Source organism: Falco naumanni, chromosome 8 (assembly GCF_017639655.2).
Source record: "Falco naumanni isolate bFalNau1 chromosome 8, bFalNau1.pat, whole genome shotgun sequence".
Lineage (NCBI taxonomy): Eukaryota > Metazoa > Chordata > Aves > Falconiformes > Falconidae > Falco > Falco naumanni.
Window position 1 is genome coordinate 39,388,667 of NC_054061.1, and position 25,353 is coordinate 39,414,019.

The 25,353-nt window shown below is 64.4% G+C and overlaps 1 protein-coding gene across 1 annotated transcript; it reads left to right on the forward strand.

The window, feature by feature from the left end:
- The first annotated feature begins 19,103 nt into the window (after positions 1-19,103).
- On the forward strand, positions 19,104-24,450 carry RUFY4 (RUN and FYVE domain containing 4). Its single transcript, XM_040603830.1, is given in 12 exon segments — positions 19,104-19,178; positions 19,581-19,633; positions 19,994-20,113; positions 20,116-20,119; positions 20,395-20,501; positions 20,657-20,800; positions 21,504-21,828; positions 21,910-22,521; positions 22,523-22,819; positions 22,903-23,009; positions 23,595-23,741; positions 23,960-24,450. Coding segments are annotated over 12 exon segments (2,307 nt in total). The 3' UTR covers positions 24,276-24,450.
- Positions 24,451-25,353: the final 903 nt, after the last annotated feature.

Here is a 25,353-nt window from a genome sequence, read left to right on the forward strand (position 1 = left end):
GGCGTCGCCCGGGCGGGCAGGCGTGAAGACAGACTGCAGGCAGAGCCCCCCTCCCTCCCCGGGCCAAGCCTAGAGAAGGAAGGAAGGAAGGAGGGAGGGAGGGAGGGAGGTGGGAGGGGAGGGAAGGAGGGGGAGAGCCGAAGGGTTTCGCTCCCCGCAAGCGGGACCCCGGCGATGGAGGGGCGCAGAGGGGTCCCGCTGCCCCCCCCGCTCCCCTCCACACCCCCGGGGCGTCCGGGGGCTCGGGAGCCCGGGGGCGCCAGCCCCGGCCCTGGGGAGGAAGGGGGTCCCGGGCAGCTTTTTCCACCACTCCCCTCCCTCCTCTCGCTCCTTCTCCCTCTTTCTTCTCTTCCCTCTCTCCCCAGCTGCACGTCGTGCTCCAAGTCCAGCCCCGCTCCGCTCCCCTCGCCTCCCCCCAAAACGCCCTTAAAGGCAACCAGGAGCCCGGCTCAGGCAGCTGGCCCTGGGCAAGGGGTGCTGGCAAGTGGGCAGACGCCCCCAAACACATACACCCCCACACACCTCTGCCACCTCCCCCTGCCAAGCGCCTCGCACCCAGTGCTGAGAGGCCATGGTGGGGCGCAGCAGGGTCGGGGCCTTATCGCCCCGCGTGACGCCACCAGTGTCCCTGTGCCCTTGGCGGGGGGGGGGGGGTAGCAGGGATAAGGGTGTGGGGCCCTTCTTGGGGCCTTTATCTGCCTGGCACCCCCTGGTACGACTTGGTCCCCCCTGCCGCTTGCAGGACAAGGTGCCCAATTAATGGTCCTTGGGTGCCCCGCACCCCCGGTGTTGGGGGGATGTGAAGATATAGCAGCCCACCCTCCAATTAAAAAGGAAACCCAAAACACTGGAAGAGTCCCAGCTGTCCCTCAGCACATGGAACCACGCCAGTCCTTGCTTGCCTGTCCCAAATCCAGGGTGTGCCCAGCATCAACCTCGCCTTCCTCCCATCTCCCTTCCTCCTCCTCATCCTCCTCAGGGGCTCTGTGTGGCGATGGATGGAGCCCTGCTCTCCCCAGCCACACCTGGGGTATCCCAGCCCTGGCTCTGCTGGGCAAGCAAGTGCTCAGCGCCGGGAGACCAAGGAGTGATGGGGGGAAGCCCCCAGCAGTGTGAAGCACTGGGGAGCCCACCAGTGGTAGCCCACAGAGTGGCGAGCCAGCCGAGGAGGCAGGGAGCCAGGCACCCGGCCCAGTGCTGTTGACATTTTCTCGCCCAACACCTCCCCGTTCCTGTTTGCGTTTCCGTCCTTGCACTGCGGGCTCAGCCAGAAGGCTGGGGCTGGCTCTGCTGGCACAGGGCAGGACCCCAGGGACCCCTCCGGCCTTGCCACCCCCCCAAAATGCAGCAGGGAGGGGCTGGTGGTTAGGAGCTCTCCTTCTGCCCTCCTCCAAGACTCCCATAAGATGCACTACCCCTGGAGTGCAATCCCACTCCAGCAGATCCTGCCCAGCCTCTCTGTGCCTCAGTTTCCCCAGCAGCCGGATGGTGCTGTGGGATGGGAGCACTGAGAGGCACCAGAAGACCCTTCCCACTGAGGGACAAAGCACCAGAACCCAAACATTCCCAGGGGGCACCTGCTCATCCCCCTCCTGAGCAAGCGCCAGTCCCACTGCGCTCCCCAGCACCCAAGGGCATGGGGCTGGACCCCAACAGACACCACTCTGGGGCCAAACCCCCCCCCCCCCCAGGATCCATGGGCACCCCCAAACAAGCCCCCCAGCACCCAAAAAGCAGGCATTCCAAAAAGAGGGGAGTGCTGCAACTGGGATAGAGGGGCAGTAAAGGTCCTTTGCCAGAGAGCTGGGCATGGATGCCAGCTTGGCTCCAGCGCAGACCCCCACACAGACACCCCCCCAGCCCCAGCGCCTTGGGAGGCAGCTGCAGGACAGCTCCTGGACCCTGGGAAACAGCAGCAGCAGCAGCGCCGGGGCCAGATGGGAAAGTATCAGCTTCTGAGCAGGGTGGAAATGAATGAGTGAGTCAAGGGCACTGACAGCACGTCCCCATCCCCAGGGAGGTGACGAGAGCTGGCCCCTGGGGAGATGATGTGTTCCCTTCACAGGACACAGCCAGAGAAGTCCTGACAACATCCCTAAACTCCATCCAGCCCCCTAAGTACCTCCCAGAGCCATCAGGTCAAAAAGCCAGTGGGAGCAGGTCCGACGGTTGACTCAGCACCCCACGGGGTCCCACCAGCACCCCCAGAGAAACCACCCCCATGTGAACCAGCTGCTCCACAACCCAAAACAAGCATCCTTGAGCATCACCACCCCAAAATGTCAGCAGAAGAAGGGGGACCAGAAGAAGAAGGGACCCAGCGGGATCATCTGCAGAGGTGAAAGCACACAGGAGATAAAGCCCCAGTGCGGGGTCTGTAAAGTCCCTCTTGAGTCAGATCTTTCAGCTGGTTTGGGGTTGATGCCACCCCTTGGAGCGTGCTGGGGGTCCCCAGCCACCCAACACCCTTCCTGGGGCAGGTCCCAGGAGAAGTGGCCATGGGGGACGCAAAGTGGTCTGGGAACGAATAAAATGAATGAGAAAAGAGACAGAGACCCTCCACAGGAGCTCCCATCCAGCCCAGACCCTGTGTCCCACCACCACAGGCCCCTAAGGGGGCTGGATCCAGCCCTGGAAGCCCCTGAGGAGGGAGGCCGGTGGTCCCCACTGTCTCAGCGAACACCTCCCAGGCAGTGCTCACCAGTGCAGCGAGCATGGGCAGTCTCAGCACCCCCACTCCCCTGCCTGCCCTCCCTGCACACAGCAGCACCCAGAGGGTGCAGGGAAGGGCCCCGGCTCCTGTGAGCAGCCAAGCCGACCCCCCTACCCCCCACCCCCCCACCCCACCCCCGCCACCTTGGAACTGAGAGAGGCTGAATATTTGGGCAGTGACGTAAAGAAGAGGAAAAAGGAAAGAGGGAGGAAAAAAGAAAACCAGAACCCCCTCCAGGACCCGCTGCACAAACACGACCTGGCAGGGCTGATCCCCACAGCCCCCCATCCCGCCACCCCGGCTGGGCCCGTGCCAGGGCCAAGGACACATTCCTGCGGCATTCCTCCCCTTCTCCGCCTTCTCAGAGGAGGGATGTTACTAATTACTTTGTCCTGAAGCAGTGGCAGGGTGGCTTTTAACGGGGCATCAGAGACAGGGACTGGATGGGCAGCTCCCTGTGTGACTGGCACATCATTCCCTCCACTGCACTGGGAGGAGGCAGCTGGGCAGAGTGGCTGGGGCAGTGAGCACGGACAGGACAGCCACATGTGCCCTAGCATGACCCCGCTGCAGCTGGGACGTGGATGTCCCCTCCTTGCAGCCCCCATTCCTGGCACAGCCACAGGGAGCCTGCAGTGCACCACCTGGCCATGCTCCCCAGCACTGCCCGTGCCCCTGGCCATGTCATGGCTGCAGGGTGCCCACCACCACAAGTCAAGCCTGCCCAGAAGGGTCCAACCACTCCCTGCCTCAGTTTCCCCTCCTGGCTCTGACTTGCTTTACAAGCAGGGGAGCCCCCAGCACCAGCTGAAGACAGGAGATGCACATCCCCTTTGCCACCACCGTATGTCCCAGCATGGGTCCCACTGCATCCCCAGCGCCACCAAGGGCCCATTGGCGCCACAGGCACTGGGAGCGATTGCTCTGGCCAGGACGTGCCTCACTGCCCAGCTCTGGCCCTGCTCCAGCCCCCGGTTTAATGATGGACAAACACCCCCCCCGGCCAGAGTCCCATCGCAGGGGGCCACTCGAAAAACAAGCCGGGCCTGGCATGAGGCCAGTAGGAATGGATGGCACTGAGCTGGGAGCACACGCATGTGACCACCTGCCCATGTGCAAGCACACGTGCACACGGATAGATATTCTTGCACGCACATGCATTGCCCTGAAGGCTCACGCACACATTCATGCACCTGTGAGTGGACATGATCATGCACACATATGATCATGTAAACGTGTTCATGGTCAGGCACACACATGCACACTCACACAGACACGTTCACACGCACAGACACACACGTACTCACACACACGGCCCAGCAGCCCAGCAAAGTTCCATCACCCAGTGACAGCTCACCAGGGGACAAGGCAGCCCTCAGATGCCTCTGCCCCATGCACTGTGCTGTGCCTCAGTTTCCCCTCTTGGCACAGCCCAGCACCCCCACTCCCCCAGGACCTGCGGGCCCTGGTGTGGCACAGGGTGACTGGGGCAGGCTGGAGCCCCACCAGGCCCAGCTGCCAGCACAGTCGCCACTTCCCAGAACCGTTCTCCCGTCCCCCAGCCAAACCAGCCATCACTGGGCTGGCTCTCGCCACCAGGAGAAGCATTGTCCCTTGTCTTTTCTCAGATTCTCCAAGCAGCGTCATGGCAAAATCCAGCCCCAGTTGGAGGGAGCACATCCTGGGGGACGCAGATGCCCCCAGCACCTCCCTTGCTCCATGATTTGGGACATGCCTGCCTAGCTCCACTGCCTGGAGCATCCTCAGGCTCATTCCCCCCAGCCCAGCCAGGATGTCAGTGACACCACCAGATCCTGGCAGTGCCACAACTGGCACATGCCAACGCACAGGCTCACCCAGCCTGACCACTTCCACGGAAAGCACTGCGCCCCACGCCATGTCCCCTACCTCTGTCTGCCCCCAGGCAGGGCTCTGTGACTCAGTTTCCCCACTTTTCTAAGGCAGCTACACGCCCCCTGCCTTGGGCAGGCAGTTTTGGTGCAGGGAGGGAGGGACCAGACAGGCTGGGGGGGTCACGTACATGCCAGTGTCCATCCATCCATCCCCCTCAGAGGGAGGGAGGGAGGTTTGCTAAGCGAGGAAAAATCCCTGAGTGGAGGCGCTGAGCACGAGAAGGGCCTTACATGGGCATGGGAACGGCGTGCTTCCCAGCTGATGCGTGTGTGGCTGCCCCAGCCCCCCCAGAGCCGCCCACGGACACTGGGCACCCTGCCAGCATTGCTGCCACCGCGGGGCACGGGTCCCACCGCTGTCCCCCACGCTGTCCCTCAATGGGTGCAAGTCACTCCTGGGGCACAGATCCTGCCTGCCCTGGCACAGCTATACTGCTCACTGTCTCCTCAGGAACGTGGCACTCACCAGCATCCCAAAACGTCCCTGGTGTCCCCACATACACCCCAGTGCTCCCCCCCATCCCCATCACACCTGTGATACCCCTTGGCACCCACACCCATCACCCCCAGGACAACCCGTCACACCCAGCCAGCCCCTCTACCCACCCCCCTATTGCTCCCCTCTCCCCCCCCCCGCTCACCATACCCAGTCCATTTGGGGTTTGTAAGGGGGGCGTCCCCCCAGCTGGGCCAGGAGCCAGCTATTCCAGGGGCAGTCGGTGGGGCAGAACAAGGGGCCGGGGCAGGTCCCAAGGGGGTAAATAAGGGGACCAAGGGGAAGATGTTGCCAATAGCACTGTGTGACAGGCTCCAGGGCCGGAAACAGCCAGGGAGGGGGACACGGGGTCCTTGCAGCATCTCCAGGGCAGGAGGAAGAAGGGTTGCGGGGGGGCAGCTGCCAGCACTTTGGGGGTGAACCCATCTTCCTGCTCCAAAGTATCCTAGGGGTGCAGGGGTTAAACGTAAGGGGCTTCAGGTAGACAAGAGGCCGTTTTTGCTCCGTGCCAAGCCCCCTCCCCACAGCGCCCTCCCTGGAGACCCTACAATAACAAGCCGGCGTGTGAGTCAGCTGGCCGCTTGCCCAGCCGAAGGAGCCCCTCCCTGGGCGCTGGCCCAAAGGAGCTCTGCAGAAGGCCCCTGGCCCTGGCCCCACGCACGCACCCCCCCTAGCAGCACACCCCTCGGCTAGCCGGCCCCACTGAGGGGGCTCCAGCTTCCAAAGAGTGTGGGAAGGGTGATGGAGGCTAATGAAACACAGCCGGCTGCAGGAGCAAGCCATGGGTTGCCCCTGCACACAGGCTACCCAGATGCTGGGACCCTGGTGTGACCCTCCTCTTAGTGCACTCCATATCAGACATCAGAGAATCCCCACTGGGCGAACGCCCAGACGCATGTGCTTCCCGACACTCCCTCCTGCCTGGAAACCACTGGCAGATGCACCCTGCCACCACCTGCCATACTGCAGACATTCCCCCACCCCGTCCCCCCCTCGCCTCCCTCTGCGGCATCCCAGCATCGAGGCAAAGCCACCTCCTCTGGCCCCAGCCCCTGGGCATCTTCAGAACAGGGTCCTGGGATGGCAGAGTCCCCAAGATGGCATAGGGTTCCCCAGGGTGGCACAGGGTCTCCAGGGTGGCACAGCCCCACCAAACCTCCTGGCCACCTCTGTCCTGCCCACTCAGGGCCCAGGGTTCCAGGCATGTCCCCAAGGTGCCCCCATAGCCCCCACCTCCTCCAACATCCTGGCCAGGGCTTGGTGCCTGGGCTGCTCCCGGCGCCTGCCCCACACCGCCACCCACGCCGCAGCACCCGGCAAAGCCCAACGCGTGCCTGGCCCGCGGCACAGCTCCCCCCTTCCCCGCCCCCCCCCTCCCCAGGCCTTTCCTCTCCCTCCCTGCCCAGCCCGGCATGGGCACGGACACGTCCCAGCCTACGCCGCTGCCTGCCCGGGGTGCGCCAGCCTCTTCCCGCCTGAGATGCCAGCCCCAGAGCCGGCTGGCACACATGTCTCCCCAGGGATTCAGGAAAGCACAGCCTCCCCTGCCCTGGCAGCATGGTGGCAGGCACCGTGCCCACCTCTGTCTCCCTGGAGAACCTGGGTTGCCGTAGGGTCCCCCTCCACCGGTGCAGCAGCCGGACAGCCGGACATCACCACCGGGCATCCTTGGCTCCACTCCCTCCTGCCAGTGAGATCCGCCCCTGCCGGCGCTGGGTATCAGGAGAGGTGCCCAGCCTGCGTGCGTGCTGCCAGCAGTGCTCAGCCACGGCGCATAGCACCCACATGCAGCAGCAGCCACCCTGGCAAAGGGTATCCTGCTCCAGGCACTGAGGCACAGATCCCTGCCACCTCTGAGCTGGGCTGCACCCCAAAACCCAGCCCCGTACCTAGACAGGTATGTGCCATCAGCAGCCAGGCAGCATAATGGCACCACCAACCTTACCCACTGGTGACACCAGTGCCACCATGACTAGCTCACAGACACCAGCCCATCAGGGTGCCCATCCAGTGGGGTCAGCTGGGTGGAAAGTGGCATCCCCCCTCCGAGTCCCCAGTGCCCCCCAAGCAGGGAAGGGCAGGCACACCTGAGGGTGCTGGCCTTACCTTGGCTTGGCACTTGGTGTGGCAGGAAAGCTTGCAGCCTGGGGGAGGGACAAGGGAGAGAGGGTTAGTGGGGGCAGGAGAGGGAGTATTTCTGGGGTCAGCCTGTGAGCACCCCACATGCTGCAGGGCATGGAGCACCTTGGCACTGGGCACAGGCTGCTGGGACATGCACACATGCACACAGATGCCTACAACTTGCACACACACATGCACACTCTGGGTGGCACCAGCACAGCACAGCATCATGTGCACATGCACGTGGCACTCGGGCACACACCCACACGCACGAGCCATCCTCCCTGGTGCCAACGTGCCAGGAAGCATGTGTGTGTGCAAACCCCAGTGCCCAGGGGTTAATGGTATGAAGGGGAGGCTGTGCACAAACACGTCTCCCAAGGCCTCGCACGTGCACCAGCGTGCACAGGAGCACCATGGGGGTGCTGCCAGTGCAATTGCCCCTCCTGCCCGCTTGCTGCTGTTGCACGCTCACACCCACGCCCCTGCTGATGGTATGTGCACACAGTCAGCACAGGCCTGTATTTGCCACTGCTGGGGACAGATGCTTATTACACAGGGCACCGTGCCTGGGCAGCCCTGCAAAGCCACATGTCCCATCCCCAGGGTACACCAGGGTTCCTGTGCAGCGTGGCCCCCGCCACAGTCACCCCCCAGGCCCTGTTCCCCCTTGGGGCTGTTTCCTGCAGCGCAGGAAGCTGCATTGTTCCCACAGCAGCAGGGTTTCCGACTGACCGCCACCCCTTGCACGGGGCTCGGCAACACCACACACGTGCGAGAGGCCGCAGCACCGCCTGTGTCCCACCAGGCACCACAGGCAGTGAGCACAACAGAGGGCACGAGCACCCACCCGTGCACACAGACCTGCATGTATGCACCAACGCATGACATGACAATTGCACACTCGCTGCACGTGCATGCAGCTGGCACATGGCCACATGCACACAGGCAAGTGCCTCCACAGGCCCCCCTACTTTCCAGCCACCTTCGCACCCACAAAGGCACCACGCACACTCTTGCACACCCACAGGCTCCCCCGCTAACACACGTGCGCACAGGTTAGCATAGGCAGGTGTTCCCACCTTCACACCTTTGTGCACACAGCTGTACGTGCAGGCACACACATGCACCCCCTGATGGCCTGACCCCTCAGCACACCCCCTTCCACACGTGCATGCCCACGCCCCCGGCTCACCTCGGCAGGTGCTGCCCTGGCGCGTGATGGCCTGCCGGCAGATCCCACATGCCTTCACCTTCTTGAAGCTCGTCATCTCGAAGCTGTGTTCCAGGGGGGCCTCCAGGTCCTGAGGCTGGGGGAGACGCAGGGCTTTGTCAGCGGGACCGAGGTGGCACGGAGACTGGGGAACTCCGTCCTACCCTGCCTCAGTTTCCCTCTGGGCAAGGGGTCATCCTCCACCCCCCTCCCCGGAAGAAATGTGCCCTCCCCTTGCACACCATCACCCGAGGCCGCGCCTTCTGCGGCAGGACCGGGGCCGTGGGGCGGTGGGCACGGCGGGGATGGGACCTGGGCTCGTGCCCCGGTGGGCAAGGGCTAGTGCCCCGTCCCGCGCTGCGGCGGCCCCTTTAAATAGTCTCTGCCGCCCCCTGGCGGTGCGAGCCGGAGGGCCGTGCGCGTGTGCGTGCACGCGCACGCGCCTGTGTATACTGTGCGCCCAGCTAAGCACCGCCACACCTGCGTGCACGCGTGTCCACCGGTGTCTGAGCACGTGTGCGTGCACATACGTGTGTGTGTGCACGCGCGGTGTGTGCATTTGCGCATCCCTGCATGTTGGTGCATTCGCACACGTGTCCCTGTGAATGCCTGCCTACGCATAAGCGTTTCTGTGAGCACATGTGCAGGCACAAGTGTGTATGTACGCACACACGGGGAGGTGCACGTGCTTGTACGCACATATGTGTGTGCAAACTTGTATGCACATAAGCACATGAATGCACCTACGTAAACGTGTCCGTGCATGGATGTGTTTGCATGTATGTGTGTGAATACACAGATAAGTGTGCAAACACACATGTACATACCCTGTTATGTGCAGGGGCTGCCAGAAGGGTGGCAGGGGGAGGCTGATGCTGCAAGTGTGAGTGCAGAATGGATCCAAACTTGTGCAGGCGCCGGGGTATGAGCGTGCAAGCATGTACGTGTGCTCATGCATGGGTGCTGAGGGCAGAGCAGGGGGCCTGGCATAGCTGCAAGCAGCCAGTACCCCTCCTGACACCCCCCACCCCCCTGCAGTGTTTGGGAGGGGGGGACCTCCTGGCAGTGTGCCTGCCCTGCCCACTCACCCGCCGCCAGATGAAGACATGAGCCCCCATAAATCCGCCTTTTCATGCCAAGACTAATGAGATTAAGCAGAGGCCCGGCAGCCTCCCCTCACTCGGGCACCCCGCTCTCCTCTGGCCTCAACACTGCACCAGAGCCAAGGGGGGATGGTGCCAAAGTCAAAGTGTTGGGGTGCCAGGTATCTCCCTGCAAAACCTCCCAGCCTCAGTTTCCCCAGTGCACTCATGGACAGGCAGAAGGACCACACACAGGCCAGCATGCATGCATGCAAAGACCCCTGGAGCTGTGAGGGTGCTGCGCCTGCTACACACAGCGCATGTGTCAGGGCATTGCATGTACATGCACACCGGTGAGTGTGCAAGTGTGTGCAAGTATGCACATCGCAACCAGCCACAGCAGCAGCACACACATGGGCTGAGTTCCACGTTCCCACATGCAAATCCATGTGGAATTGTGTGCACACTCATAAGTTTCTACACACACCTGCTCCCACAGGGCCACTCTCTGGTTCCTCAGCAGCCCCCAGCACTTGTGCCACCCTACAAAGTGGTGGTGGTGGTAGTCACCACCCCTACGACGAGGGGCACACAGCTATATGTATACGCATGCATGCACATGCATGTGCACAGGCGTGTCATCGCCCATCCAGCAGACGTGGGAAAAGCTCCCCGGGCTGAGAGCTCCCACGCCACAGTTGCTGGGTGACAGAGAGGCCAAACGATGCCATGAGCTCGTTTGCATATGCAAAGCAGCATCTTTGCTGCGGGGTGCCCCGGGAAGAGGCCTTGGCCCCCCGCTCCCAGGAACCCAGCCGGGATGCCCGTCTCCCATGCATTTACCCCCCACCCTGCCCTGGCACCATGTTAGCATGGGCCTGCTTCATTAACAGCCATTATCCTTGCTAGATGAAGAGCTGCCTCCCCCCTGTTCCCAACCCAAAGAGCCCCCTCTGCTTGTCCTGCTGCCAACACCATCCCCATGCCAGGGGACTGCCAACCCAGAAGCCAACTTTACGCCCCCAACTCCCTGCTGCCAGGGGGGCACCTTGCCCACCCAATGCCTTCCTGCTGGCCAGGGAACCAGCTCATCCTATGAAAAAAACCTGTCCCAGCTCCATACTGGCAGGGTCCCAGTTAGCTTCCCTGCCCCCAGGGCTGGGAACTGCTGGTGGGACACATGGGGAGGCCAGGGGGCTTCTTGGGGATGTGACCTGGGTACCCAACCATGGGCACCCACCTCCAGGAGCCAGCCCCCACACGGTGCAGAGGAGGGGGGTGGCACAGACATCTCTGGCCATGGGCCCTCCAACTTGCAGACACAAGGAGGCTGGAAGGGGACCCAGGTGTCCTGGGCTGGAAGAGGCACTGGGGAGAGATGCCAGATTAATCAGGAGCTGGGAGGCCTGGGTTCATTGCCCAGCACTGCAGAGAGGTGCAGCCGGGCAGGGGGCGATAACGGGGGACGGGGACAGACGGACTGGGACACCCAGTTCCCCTGAGGCTGCAAAGCTGGGGTGGGTGGGGGACACTGGGACACCTGGGTCTAGTCCTGTGGGCTTGGGGCCACTCAGCACTTCACCCCCCACTGTGCCCCAGGGTCCAGCTCATCCTGGTGACAGGGAGGGGGGGTGCAGAGCCCCAAACCCCCAGCACTAACTGGACCCCCTCCCCAGTTTGCCCAGTTTCCCTCCCCTCCAGTGGGGTAGCAGAGCCTCAGACCGGGGGACTGGTGGGGGCCCCTGGCTGGTGCCGCAGGCTGGATGGCATGGGGAACCAGCCCCCCACCCTCCCCATCCCCAACCCCACACACCCCCTCCACAGCCGCCACCACCCCCCCCGGTCCAATGTCCTTGTCCTGCATCCCATTCCGGTCGCCTCCTTCATGCACCCCCAGCCCGGTGCCCACCGCCACCGCCTTCCTGGGCTGGGTCCCGCTCCGCTCCCCCCGCTCCCTGGGGCTCCTCCCGGCCCCTCTCCCGGTCCGGTTCCCCCAGCCCCACCCCGTCCGTCCGTCCCTTCTCCTCTCCGCTCGGTCCTGGTCCCCCCCCGAGCCGGTCCCGGTCCCGGTCCCGATCCAGCACAGCCGGCTCCCCTCGCTCCCGCTCCGCCCCGGCCCCGTGCAAACGCCCCCGCTCTGTCCCGGTCCCCCCGCAACCAGCCCCATCCACCGCCCGTCCCCGGGACCAGCCCCGCTGCCGGGCCCCACCGCGCTGCTGTTCCGCTCCCCCCGGTGCCCCCGGTGCTCCCGGTGCGGGCGCGGCGGGCCGTACCCAGAGCAGGCAGGAGAGGCACAGCCCGGTCATGCTGCCCGCGGCGCGGCCCCCCGGCCGGCCGAGCCCCCCGGCCCCCTCGCTCCGCCCGCCCGCCCCGCCCCGCCCCGGCCCGGCCCCTGGCCGCCCCTCCAGCCGGGGGGAGAAGGGGCACGGCAAACCCCCCCACCGACGTCCCGGCCGAGGTGGCCCAGGGGGCGGCCGGGACCCCCTCACCGCAGCAGAGAGGCTGCGGGACTGGGGGGGGTCAGAGCGGGCCGTGCCTTGTCCCGGCCCCCTCTTCCCCCGCACACATTTGGGATCCATTTCCTCCGCTGACCCGGGGGGCACCCGCCACCCCCTCACTCCATCCCTCCTCAGGCCTCCAGCGGGTCCTGAGGCAGGGTGTCCTGTCCCCCCCATCGCCCCCAGCTGTGTCCCCTGGGTGGTCCCAGGATAGGAGACAGGGAGGGATGGGCAGACATCCATGCACCGAGCCGGGGGGCCTCAGCCAGGGGGAACAACTTCCAAGCAGGATGGACAGTGGCGTGGCTTGGCTTGGCTTGGCTTGGCTTGGCTTGGCTTGGCTTGGCTTGGCTTGGCTTGGCTTGGCTTGGCTTGGCTTGGCAGTCCGTGGCCCTGACGGGGGTGGGTTCTGCAGGGGAGTACCCCAGCCCTTCCTGGGGTGGCTTGGCCAGGCAGCACACGGTCCCCCCACACCAGCACTGACTCCAGCTCCAGCGTGGAAACTTGTGCTCAACTGGCCATGACCACGAGGGAGTGAGTCAGGGTGGGGGACGCGCCGGCGGGAAGGACACGCAAGCCACAGCCGGTATGGGGACCTGGGCACGGTGGGGACATGGGCACTGTAATGCCCCCGCTCCTCATGCCTCAGTTTCCCATATATAAATTGCATACAGCTGCCAGCCCGGAGAGGAAGGGCAGGGTGGGATGGGGGAGCTGCCCTTCCCAGGCACTGGGGTGGTAATCTGACCCCCTCAAACTGCAGCACCCCCTCCCCAAAATATCCCCAGCCCAACACTCTCTGCACCACTGCTTCAATATGCCCATGGTCAGAGTACCCCTGTGGGAATGTGCTGGCTTGGACAGGGGACAGATGGGGACAGCACCCCCGTTCCCCCATGACAACCAGGCCCAGGGAGAGAGGCTGGGGGGCCTGATCCTGCTCACTAAACAGGCAGAGAGTGCCCATCCATGCACACAGGCACAAGGCGCATGCATGCACGCACACACACACGTCATTATAGCTGTCATTAATCAAACCTCGTTACTGCCCACAAATGAAAGCCCCGGTGGAGAGGGGTGTCCCCACCCCCCCCATAAATCACCCCCTCTCATTCAGTGCCATGACAAGCCCGGGCCCCTCGGAAGGGCAGGGACAAGGGTCATGCAACAGGGACAGGGTAGCCACAAGGGACACTGCCTGTGAGCATCATTTAGGGCTTGTTTTCTCAGCAGGGTGTGGGGGGACACAGACAAGGGCACTTAGCCCAGGGATACCCCCCCATGGGTACCACTGGTGTGGGCATGTACCCCCAGTGCAAGGCCAGCCTTGGCAGCAGTCTTCTGTGTGTCCCCTCCTGGAGCTACCATGTCCCCAGAGGCCCCCACACCTTCCAGCAGAGCTGTCCCCACACTGCCCTTGGGTGCACAGGGCACACACATGTTGCAGACACACCCTCATTGTGTACACACTGGGGCACACTCACACACACCACATACAGCCCATGTCACATGTGGCAGGTGGGCACCCGTGGAGGGGGCCATCGGGGCGCAGGATGGGCTGGGGAGCACCCCTCTAACAGCTCACACCAGCGCCAAGCCCCACTGCTACTGCACCCAGCACACACACATATGCCGGGGGCATGCACACGCACCCACGCAGGGACACACACCCCATGGCAGCTCCCCAGAGACCTGCTGTGCACCCACACCCACACGAGCTGCAGTTCGCTTTCACCCTTGTCCCACCTGCACACTTGTGAACACACACATGCACAAGCAGGCATGTGTTACACATGAGTCCCTGTTCTCAGACCATATCGGGGACACATGGACACAGGGCCACACAACTGCCTCCCCACACCTCATCAGTGCCACCCACAGCCCTGAGCACACACACACCCCCCATGCTCCCAGCAGCTCACAGTCCTACATCCCCAGCACGCGCTGGGGTGCCCAGGCAGCCAGGGGCCTCTCCCTCCTCCAGGCTGGGTCCCTGCCTTGGCACATACTGGCCTGCAGTGACACTCCCCCAGGCACTGTCCAGAGGTGGCTTTGGCACCTGCCTTGCTGGCACAGTGCAGCCGGAGCAGCCCATGCCATCCCACCGGACATGGGGCAGCTTCCCAAAGGTTAAGGAACAAAGTGAGGCTGGTGCAGTGGGAGCCCCGTGTCCTCCACCAGCCTCTCCCCTCCCTGCCTCAGTTTCCCCAGCATGGGTAGCAGAGCAGGATGGGTCCCCACACCAGGCACTGCATGGGCACAGGGATCTCCCATGTGGGACAGTCCTTTGGCACAGGGATCCCACACACACCAGGTGCCGATGGGCACAGAGATGCCCCATGCCAGATGCTTATGGGCATGGGGGTCCCTCACGCTGGGCGCTTCTCTGGGCACAGGGATCCCACTCAAACTGATGACTTTACAGGCACAGAGCTTTCCAGGGCCAAGTGCTTACAGGCACAGTGATCCCACATGCTGGGCACTTTATGGGCACAGGGATCCCACATGCTGGGTCCTTTATGGGCACAGGGGTCCCCCTGTTGTGAGTGCTGTAAAGACACAGGGACACCCCCCACCTCTGCATTCACTCTGTAAGGACACTGGAGGAGCCCAGCAGATCCCTTCTCATGAAACGCTGTACAGCAGATCCCAGCAGACCCCCTCCAGCTGGGCACTGCAAGGGCCCGCAGGTGCGGGTTACATGGGACAGGGTTGGGGGCAGAGGGTCACAGTGCCACGCTGTGGGGGGACACAAGGAGGGACAAAGGACATGCCCGGCACCCTGGCATGCATATGCTCGGTTTAACCCACCGCTGCCCGCACGAGGCAGGGCCAGTGCCAGCCTGTACCCCGCTCCCCCCGCACCCGCCGGAGCCCACCCCATCTCCATGCCCCCCCTGCAGACCCTAACCCTAACGCAGTGCCCGGCGGTGCCTGCTTACCTCCCGGCGGCGGCAGGCACGGAGGGGCAGGAGGCAGGACACCAAGGACTTCCCCCAGCGAACCAAGGTGACAAAGCACCAGCTCAGCCGGGTCATGGTGCCCCTGCCCGGGGGTCACCCGGCCGGTGGGGTGCGCAGGGCCGACCCCTGCCCACGGCGCACGCGGGGGGGGCGGCCGAACCCAGCCGTGCCTCTCCCCGGCTGCAACAAGGTCCGGTGCCCGGGCAGTGCCCAGGAGGTGCCCGGCGGTGGGCACGGGGCCGCGCGGCGACGGGCTGGGGGGCTGCGGTCCCACCGGGCCCTCTCCCCCCGCCGGTCCCCCAGCGTCGCCTGCGCGCTGGCAGCCAGGCAGGGAGCACCGTGCCCGCCCATGTCCTGCAGTGCTTGGGTAGGAGCCAGCTCCGCCACGCTCCCCCTCCTCCGCCGCCTCCTCCTCCTCTCTGCACACGGGGCTCGGCGCCCCCTGGGCTCCCCTGCCTGCCCCCGGGCACGGCATCCCCTGGAGTGGATGCCAGACCCCAACAGCTGCCCCTTCTCCAGCCCCCTCTGGTTTGGAGCTGGAGGAGCCCGGACACCTGGGTTCGGTCACAGCTCAACCCGCGACTCCCCACCCCGACACTGCCTCAGTTTCCATGCAGAACCCCCTGCCCACCCTAAACCCTAAATGGCAGTGCTTGCACATGGAGGGGCTTCCCTGCCCCTCTGCCAGCCCCCCTGGCACCCCACTAAGCCTCTCTCCTTCCCAAGAAGCCTGAGGACACATTCAGGGACCCCCCATCCAGCCCCTTCCATTGGGGTCCCCTCTCCAAAGGGTGCCTGGCTGATGGACCATGCCGTGGGCACGGTGTTATCCAGGGGACCCCCTTGCCACAGGACACCCCCACACAGCTGTGGGCACCCCCACCCTACCACAAGGTTTACACAGGGCAGGGGGACAAGGTGCACCCACACAGACACCCATTGCAGTGGTGCCAAGGGGGGCTGGCGGCAGCATCCCCAGATGCCACTGCGATGCGGCAGTGATGCTGGGCAAGGACCTGTCCCTGTGGGGTGGCTGCCAGTGCCAGCGCCCAAGCGTGGGCAGCAGCCATGCCAGGCCTGGGTACTAATTGCGTTTGACTCAGGAAGGCTCCTAACGAGCAGCAGTGCCAGGGAGAGACACGGCAGGCAGGGAATTCTGGGGGTCCCACACAATTCATGGCTGTCCTCCACACCCTGCCTGGCACCCTGGGGCTGGCAGAGGGCTGGCGGGCAGGGGGTGCCAGTGTATGCCAGTGTACAGCCCCCCACCCTGAGCACCAATGAGGTGACATCACTGCTGGCTCCATCGTCCCCCACCCCCATTTAATTAGCAGATGGCCCCCCAAACCCCCCCGCCGGGCAGCGCCAGGCCTGTGCAGGGCCATTAGCTTTATTGGCTGTGCTGAACAAGGGCCAGGCCTCGTTAATTGAATTGCACCCGCGCCAAGGACGGGCAGGCGTCTTCTCCCCTCCCCAGCCCCCGGCACCCTGGCCCTGGCCCTTGGCTGGGGCAAGGACAGGGGATCCTGCTGCCAGGGTGCTGCAGTGGGGTGGCACCCACCCCAGCAAGGGGTGGGCAGGGGCACAGCCCCCCTGTGGGTATCAGTGTCCCGCCCGTGGGGTGCCTGGCATGGAGCAGGTAGGTGCAACCGTGGGCATATGCATGTGTGTACATGCACACATGAGTGCCCTCAGCCCCATGCCCGCGCCTGCCACATGTATACTGCCTGCACCTACATGTGCACACACATAGCCGTGCACACACAGCCTGCACACAGGTGCAATCTTACACATGTGTGCACACACATACGCATCTGCCTGGCACAGTGAGGTGATGCTCCACCACCCTGCCTCCATCCACCCATCCACGCCACCCCCATCCAACGTGGGGTGCTGTGCTCCATGCCCACAGCACCACCCACTGCGGGGTGGCATGGAGCAAGGGGGTGCTGGGGAGGCTGGGGTCACCCAGAGCACTGCCACCAGTTCCCTCGTGCCCTCTAGCTGCTCAGGGGCACCCCACGGCCCAACATAACCCCCCGCCCCCAGGAGCCGGGAGGGTGTGGGGAGGCCCAGGCTCCCGCTCAGCATCACTTCCTACTTTCGCTTTGGAGCTGAGCCGAGGCCTGGCCTGGGGGAGGCGGGTACCCCCCTGGCCCCCCGGGTGGCACAGGTAGGGGCAGTGGGTGCTGTGAGGTGGGTGCAGTGGGCAGCAGGATGTGGGGGCAGCTGGGTGTCGCTGAGGGCATCCAGCAAGTTAGACAGTGCTGGGGAGCAGGATGGCAGTGGGTCCCCATGCGGGGCACTGGCAGGGTGAGCTGGCATCCCACCTGCCCCCCTGCCAGCAGATTTAGTCCCACCACAGAAGAAACTCACAGGACAGGGCTGGCACAACAAAGGGGGACGGGCATGGTGGCTGAGAGGCATTGCCAGGCTGGGGGCCCCCCAGGCATACATTGCAAGGGGGGGCCTTGGGTGCCCCGGGAAGAGTTTACACCCAGGCTTTGGGCTTAGGGGCATAGCCCCCATGTGGGGGCAGATGTCCAAGAGGGGCTGTGGGCCTTGCTGGAATGGGCTGCAGCTTCTGGAGGGGGTATCTCTGTGACTAGGGGCTGCTGCCCCTGGGGGCTGTTGTGCATGGGAGGGGGAATACTGTGCTAGGGGCTGCTGCTAGCTGGGTATGGGTCCCAGACCCTGTCCCCAAAAACTTCAGAGGGGTCCCTCAAAGCACTCTCAAGCCCCATTTGCGTGCAAGGGCATCAGGGTCACCCTCAGGCCTGGCACTGTCCTTCCCCCGCACCATGGGGCTACACGGAGGGACCAGCCTCACTGGACTCCTCCCCAAGACTGGCACCTCCCAAACCAGGGAGCTGGGTGTTGGGGGACCAAGCCACGGTGCCTGATGTGATGTGGAGCTCGTTGGGGGTGGCTCCTGCAGCCCCCCCAGCCTCCCACACTTCCTCCTGGCTGAGGTACAAAAGGAGAAGCAGGCAGGCACAGCGTGGGCACAGGCACACTGCAGCGTCCCCCCTGGCACCCAGCAAACACCTTGGGGCATCCCGCAGCTCCCAGCCACAGGTAAGGGGCTCCTCTTCCAGGGGAAATTGAAGCATGGGCAGGGTGGGCTGGTGGGTAGATGGCTTGTCCAAGGTCATCCAAGGGCACCAGGACGGGAACTCAGGCATCAGGAGTCCCGTGTCCTGCTCTGCCTGCTGAGCCACTCTGCCATAGGGGGGTGTGGGGGTGGGGGGGTGGGGGTGGTGGTACAGAGCACTCATGCATGCTTGTGCACACTTGTGCACACACGCTCCTGTGAGCACACACGGCCCCTGCCCTGCACACACACGTGTACTCCCCCAGCCGTGTGCCCAGCCACCACCTGCTGCGGTGACAAGCCCCGGACCTGCCACCTCCATGGGCACTGTCCCTTGCCCTGTCTCCAGGTTGCCACCCACCGCCCCTCAAAAACACCCTACTGCATTGTGCCCCCTGCCCCCCCACCCCATGGCCACAACACACCTAAACCCCGTGCCAGCCCTATAGGCAGCACGCTGTGCCAGGGGGCTCTGCCTGAGGGGAAGATCAGTTTGGGGGGCTTCATGCTGGGGGCTGTGTGCCCCCCTTCCTCAGCCCCCCAGGATCCCCACACACTGTTCATGGTGTAAGTAAGGGAAGCGAGAGCAGAAGCAAAGGCAGTGCTTCCCCCATGCCAAACCCACATCCTGGATCCTGGGGGATGGGGAGAGGGATGAGGACAGGGACACACTGGGGTGGGGGCTGGGGTGGAGACTCAGCCTCAGGAACCCCCTAAGGAATGGGGGCAGAGGCTGGCATCATTTTGGGACAGGGAACATGGACAACTAAGGGGGTATGGGATGGGACACCTTTGCCCACCCCATACCCCCTACCCCATGTAGTGGGGAAGATGTGGGCAGGGAAAGGGGGTGTCTGAGCCCACCACCTCTTACCTTAAGCAGGCAGCTCTGGAGTGGAGCTGGGGGGGCAGACCCTCTTCTTGGGGCAGAGAGTTTGGGCGTGCCAGGTGAGTGCCAGCCTGGCACTTCTCAGTGCTGCCCCTGCCTTTGCAGACCCCCGGGGACAGCCATGGCAGGAGACGGGGAGCTCAACCGTATCATCAAGGACCTGCACAGTAAGTGTGCCAGCCTGTCCCCTGACAGTGTGTCCCCTGCATGGCACATCCCACCCTGGCTGTGCCAGGTCCCTCCTCACATCCAGCCCATGGAGCTGCAGAGCGGTCACTGCCAGGGGTGCTCCAGAGCCCCCCAGTGCCAGCCCTGCCACTGCCACCTGCTCCCATCGTCACCATCAGCCCCAGGAGACCAGCAGTGCCCAGCGGGTACCTGTGTCCCTCGCTCCCCAGTTTCATCCCAGGGCAGTTCCTCTTTCACCCGCTGGCAGAAATCCCCAGGGCTGGGAGCTGGGAGGTGGCGAGGAGCTGGGGTGGGATGGGGCAGGGTGCCCACTGCCTGGGCAGGGCTGTGCCAGCTCAGCTCTGCCATCCTGCAGAGACTGTGGCCGAGCTGAACCGCAGCTACCGGGAGCAGAACCTGCCAGTGACAGACGGGAGCCGGGAGTTGCACAGCCTCTGTGCCCAGCTGGAGTTCCTCCTCCAGGTACTGCTGCTCATCTGTCCCTGTCACTCCCTGCCTCAGTTTCCCCTGGGGCACAGCTAAGAGCAGAGGGGTCCCCATGCCGGCTGTTTCGGGGGGTGAGATGACCCCAGCCGGCATTGTCCAGCCCTGGGCATCCCCAGCCATGTAAGCACCTGGATCAGGCTCATCCATGTCTGCATGTGTAATTGCACATACTGCAAAAGGGAAACTGAGGCACAGAGCCAGCAAAGAGGAGACAGCCAGGGGACACTGAGACTCATTCTGCTGGGGAAGCTGGCTGGATCCCAGCCCCACAGGGGACACATTGAGGGGACAGGGGACTCCCCCGAATAAGCAAGCCCAAGTTTGTGTCTCTGCCAGTTTGACCTCAAGGAGAAGAAGAGCTTCTTTGGGCAGCGCAAGGACTATTGGGATTTCTTGTGCCAGGGCCTGGCACAGCGCCGGCAGGAGCACGAGGGCATTCGCTTCGTCACCTCCCTGGACAAGGTGGGCATGGGCTGGCAGGGCACCTGGGGGCTTGCGCACACACACGTGTGTGCGCTTCTGCTTGTGGGTGCATATGCGTTTGTGCACCAGCACACACTCACTTGGGTACCAAGTGTTCACCCACTGGCACTATAATGGGTTTTCTCCCCTCTGGGGTCTCTGCTGTCCCCCAGCCCTGTCCCTGGAGGCCCTGTTCCCCCCCAGTAGGCTGGGGGGGTTGGCGTGGAGGGGGCAGACTGGCATGGCAATGCTGGATAACCGCTTCTCCCCCCCAGCTGAAGACCCCTGTGGGCAGGGGCCGAGCCTTCCTGCGGTACTGCCTGGTGCACCAGCAGCTGGCAGAGTCCCTGCAGCTCTGCCTCCTCGACACTGAGAACCTCCGGTGAGAGCAGGAGCACAGGCAGGAGATGTTCATGGTGCTGGTGGGCACAGCCAGGGCGGGCAGCACCCTGCAGCATCCAGTCAGTAAGGGTGCTGCAAGGTGCATGTGCTCACCCGGGGCATAGAGGAGTTCATGAGCTCATTTTGTGTATGCAGTGAGTGGTACTACGCCCGCAGTCCCTTCCTGAGCCCCCAGCGCCGGGCCGAGATCCTGGGCAGCCTCTACGAGCTGGACTGTGTCACCTTCCACCTGGCCCTGCACAGGGCTGACCTGGACACTGCTTGGCCCATGTTCTCTGAGTGAGCCTGGGGACACAGGGGGCACCGGGGACATCAAGGGTGCTGGGGATGTCAGGGGCACCTGGGGTTCAGCATCACGAAGCAGCACGCAGGCGTTGCCCCACCATCTGGGAGCCCATGTGCCACCCTAGCTGTGCCAGCCCTCCATACATGGCCCCAGGCAGGCACAGACACTTGTGCCAGTGTGCATGCTATGCCTGTGCCTATGAACATGTCACATGTGCCTGCACACACCCCCCCACACACACTGTCCTCTGCCAAGTACATGCCCAGGCACAGATCTGCTGCAACACTGTGACACTGTGACATCTGAGACATGGGGGCATATGTGTATGTGTGCACACCTTTGCCCCCAGGCACACTTGCAGGAGGGCATTCACAGATGCAGCCACTCCAGCACACTCACACCTGTTCTGCTGCTTACACACTCATGTGCATGCGCTGCCAAAAGCACACATGCAGCCCCCAATTTCCTACTGCAGCCTCCATGGGGTCTCTGGGTGCCACCTGTTCTGTGGGTGCCCAGGCTGGTAGCACCAGCATCCCTGCTCCCCTGTCACCAGGTGCCACCCAGTGTCACCAGCCCTGCTGCACTCCCCATCCCCAATGCCTGGCTCGTGCCCAGGGAGCTCGAAGGGAGGGTGGTGGTGCCCTGCTCAGCCTGGGAGTGACCTGGTGGCCCTGAGCCCTATGTCCCCTCTAGGACACTGGTACGGCCCAGCCCGGTGGCCGGGAGCAGCCTGGCAAAGACGGCCCTGCAGACAGATGATACTTGCACCGGGATGCATGGATGGCCCAATGGCATTACCCATCCCACCGTGGCACACTGTGGGGTGCCAGCCCACCCATGCCCACCTGCCTTGGCTGCCCTGCAGGTAGGGGATGCGGAGGCGGAGGATGCGGAGGAGGATGTGGAGGTGAAGAAGGATGTGAAAGAGGAGGTGGAGAAGGATGATGATGATGAGGAGGAGGTAAAGGATGTGAACGTGGAGGTGAAGAAGGATGTGGAAGAGGATGAAGAAGAGGAGGTGGAGAAGGATGAGGAGGAGGATGGGGAGGAGGTAGAGGATGTGGAGGTGGAGGAGGGCATGGAAGAGGAGGTGGAGGAGGATGAGGAAGAGAAGGTAGAGGACGTGGATGTGGAGGAGGAAGAAGAGGAGGTGGACGAGGATGTGGAAGAGGAGGTGGAGGAGAAGGAGGTAGAGGACATGGAAGAGGAGGATGAAGAGGACGTGGAGGAGGAGGAGGTTGAGGACGTGGATGTGGAGGAGGACGTGGCAGAAGAGGAGGATGTGGAAGAGGACGATGAAGAGGAGGACGAGAAGGAGCTGGAGGACACGGGTGCAGAGGAGCTGGAGGCCGCCCGTGGCGCTGGCCACGCACCCCAGCCTGACGGTGACTGGGAGCCCGGCACGTCCCCGCCGCCCGGCACGGGGTGCGCGCCGGGCTCCACGCCACCGGTGCCCGGGCAGGACGGCAGGACGGCGGCGTCCCTGCGGGCGCTGGTGTCGCGGCTGCGGGCCGAGCTGGGGCAGCGGGAGGCAGCGGCGCGGGCGCTGGCGGCCCGGCTGGCGCGGGCGGAGCGGCGGCACCAGCGGCGGGAGCGGGGCAGCGCCCGGCGGGCCCAGCTGCGGGCGCGGGAGGCCGAGGCGCTGCGGGAGACCAACGCCTTCCTGGGGCGGGCGCTGGCGGCGGCGGGGCTGGGCGGCGGCGCGGGGGGCGCTGGCGCGGGCGCAGGAGGAGGCGCGACGCTGGCGGGAGGTGGCGGAGGCGCGGGGCGCCCGGCTGGCCGCGGCGCTGGCGGAGGCGGCGGCGCTGGCGTCGCGCCTGCGGGAGTGCCGGGCGGCGCTGGCGGCGGCGGGGCGGCCGGCCGTGCTGGAGGGTGCCGGTGCCCCGGCCGAGGTGGCCGCCGTGGAGGAGGCGCTGCGGCGGGCGCTGGAGCTCGCCCGAGGCCCCCAGGAACCCCCCCCGGAGCCCCAGGTGGAGGGGGAGCCCGGCACGGCCGCCGACATGGCCATGGTATGGGGCAAGCCCGAGGGGACCCCACGGGGGGTGGTGGGGGTGGTGGGGTTGGCAAGGGTTGAGCCCCCGCTCTCCCACAGCGCCTGGCCACCTTGGCCACCGCGGCGCGCGAGGAGGCCCGGCAGAGCCGGCAGCAAGTCCAGGCGCAGCGGCAGGAGGTGGCGCAGCTGCGGGAGCAGCTCGGCAGGTCAGGCGGGGGACCCCTGCTCCCATCACCCCCGCAGCAGGTCCCCCCCATCCGCACCGGCCACAAAGTTTCCCCTGGGACGCCCACCATGCCCCACTTGGACCCAGGGGAGCAGCAGCCGGGGATGGGCAGGGGAAGGGAGGGGGAAGGATTTGGGGAGGGAGGGCTGGAGAGAGGAGGGCACTGTGGGCCTGCTACATAGGTGGGTGCACAGAGGGGTAGAAGAATGAACTTGGCATGAGTAGGTGGATGGAGGGATGTATTTGGGGTGAATAACTTGATGGGCGGGCACACGGGGGGATGAAGTTGGGACTAGTGGGATGGAGGAACAGAGGAATGAATCTGGGGTGTGTAGATGGATGGGTGGGTGGGCAGAAGGCCAGAGGGATGGATGTGGGGAAGGACAGATGAGCAGCTGGGAAACAGATGGGTGGCTGGCCCTGCAGATGGCAAGGTGGCTGTGGGGATAGGAAGCCAGCTTGGGGATGGATAGGCAGCAGATATAGGGAGGGAGGGATGCGAGGATGGATGGAGAGATGGTCAGCTGTGTGACAGGGAGACGATCTCCCCGCTGTCCTGCCCCAGGGCTCGGCAGGATGGTGAGCGCTGGGCATCGGCGCTGCAGCGGGCGCAGAGGGAGGCCCTGGAGCGGGAGGCCACGCGGGGTGCCGAGCAGGCACGGCAGCAGGAGCTCATCCGCGACATGAAGGGACGGCTGCTGGAGCTGCTGCGGTGAGAGGCCCAGGGATCCCACTGGTGTAGGACCATGTGTGGGCAGGGGAGTCCAGACCCCTTTGCCCAGAGGAGGGCACCAGAGCCCAGGCAAATTCGTTCTGCTCACCACCTCAGGAGACTTACATGCCCACCTTGGGTCTGGGGTGCCAGGGCGTGCTCCTGGACCTCCACCACCTGGCGTGTTCCTGCCAGGGTTGATTTGTTGCCTCCCGCAGGGAGAAGGATGCCCTGTGGCAGAAGACGGAAGGCATCAACACCCCAAAGCCCAGCCCGGCACCCCATGATGCAGGGCTGTGCGCCCGCTGCCACAAGGATTTCCGACTCCTCTCCCGGCGGTACAACTGCAGGTGGGCTGTGGCAGGCACCAGGAGGGGGGCACCAGCATGGCACCACGGTGGCAGAGCTCTCACCACCCACTCTCTCAACAGGTTGTGCCAGGGCAAGGTGTGCCACACATGCTCCGTGGACGTGGGCAAGCAGGGGCGCTGCTGCCTGCTTTGTTACCAGCAAAGGCACCCACAGGCTACATGAGTCAAGCCCTTGCACCATGCCTGGGACACCCCCTGCCCTGGCTGCCTCGTCTCAGGCTTACCAGGTACCTAGGTGTCTGGGGCCAGCAGGCAGGTCCTGCTGCCTGACATTTTGGGTTTGAGATAGGTCTTTCTTGTGGCTGGTCCACAAAAAAGAAAACAACCCATTCCTGCTACCCCTGTGCCTCCTGTGTTGTCTATCAGTCTTCATCGGATTGACCCCCAGGCTGGGCATGGGGTGGAGGAGTGCTGGCATGGGTGTGTCTGAGCACTCCTGGGGGGGAGCCGTCCCCATAAGGAGTGTCCCAGCTGCAGCCAGGCTGAGCCACCATCTGCCCTGTCTGCTTCTGCCTCCCTGCTACGGGACAGGGCAGATGGCTCTTGGCCAACAGCCCTGGCTTCCTGCTGGCCTGTGAGGAACCGCTTGGGCAAGAGGTTTCCCAGCTGCAAAGGTAACGGGCAGGCCCTGTCCAGCACCCCTGCTGATGCTGCCCAGCCCTGAGTCCCCAGGGCTCCCGGCCTGGGTTCTGGGGCACTCTGGTAGCCACCCATGAGCCAGCGCATGGATGGCTGGCACCTACTGATGCCCGCATTGTTAGGGCCCCCAAGATCCTGGATCAGGGGCAATGGAGGAGCAGTATGAGACCCCTGCACAGAGATGCTTGGGCACACTGGGGCAGACACCCTGCTGCCTGGCACACAGGGTGGCAGGAGAGACCCCAGCAGGGTCACAGCCCCCTCTTCAGCTCTTCTGCCCCATGCTGGTGCCAGCCCCCATTGCCCAAGCTGGGGCGGAAGCATCCTGGTTGTGTAATGGACAGGTTCCCAGCCTTTTGCACAATGATGTCCTGGCACTGCAGTGTCAGGGGGGGCAGGGAGCACCCCGGGTGCCAGCACCCTTCAGGCAGGGGTCACAGGGCTGGCTCAGTGTCAAGAAGGGGTGCTCAGGCATCTTGCAGTAATTTGCTCCACTGTGGCTCTGATTGGGGTCAGGAAGGAGTGGCTTTGTCCCCAGGTGGGACAGATGCCACACAAGAGACCCCACACTGGGGAAATGCCAAGACCTGGCTGGGTGGATG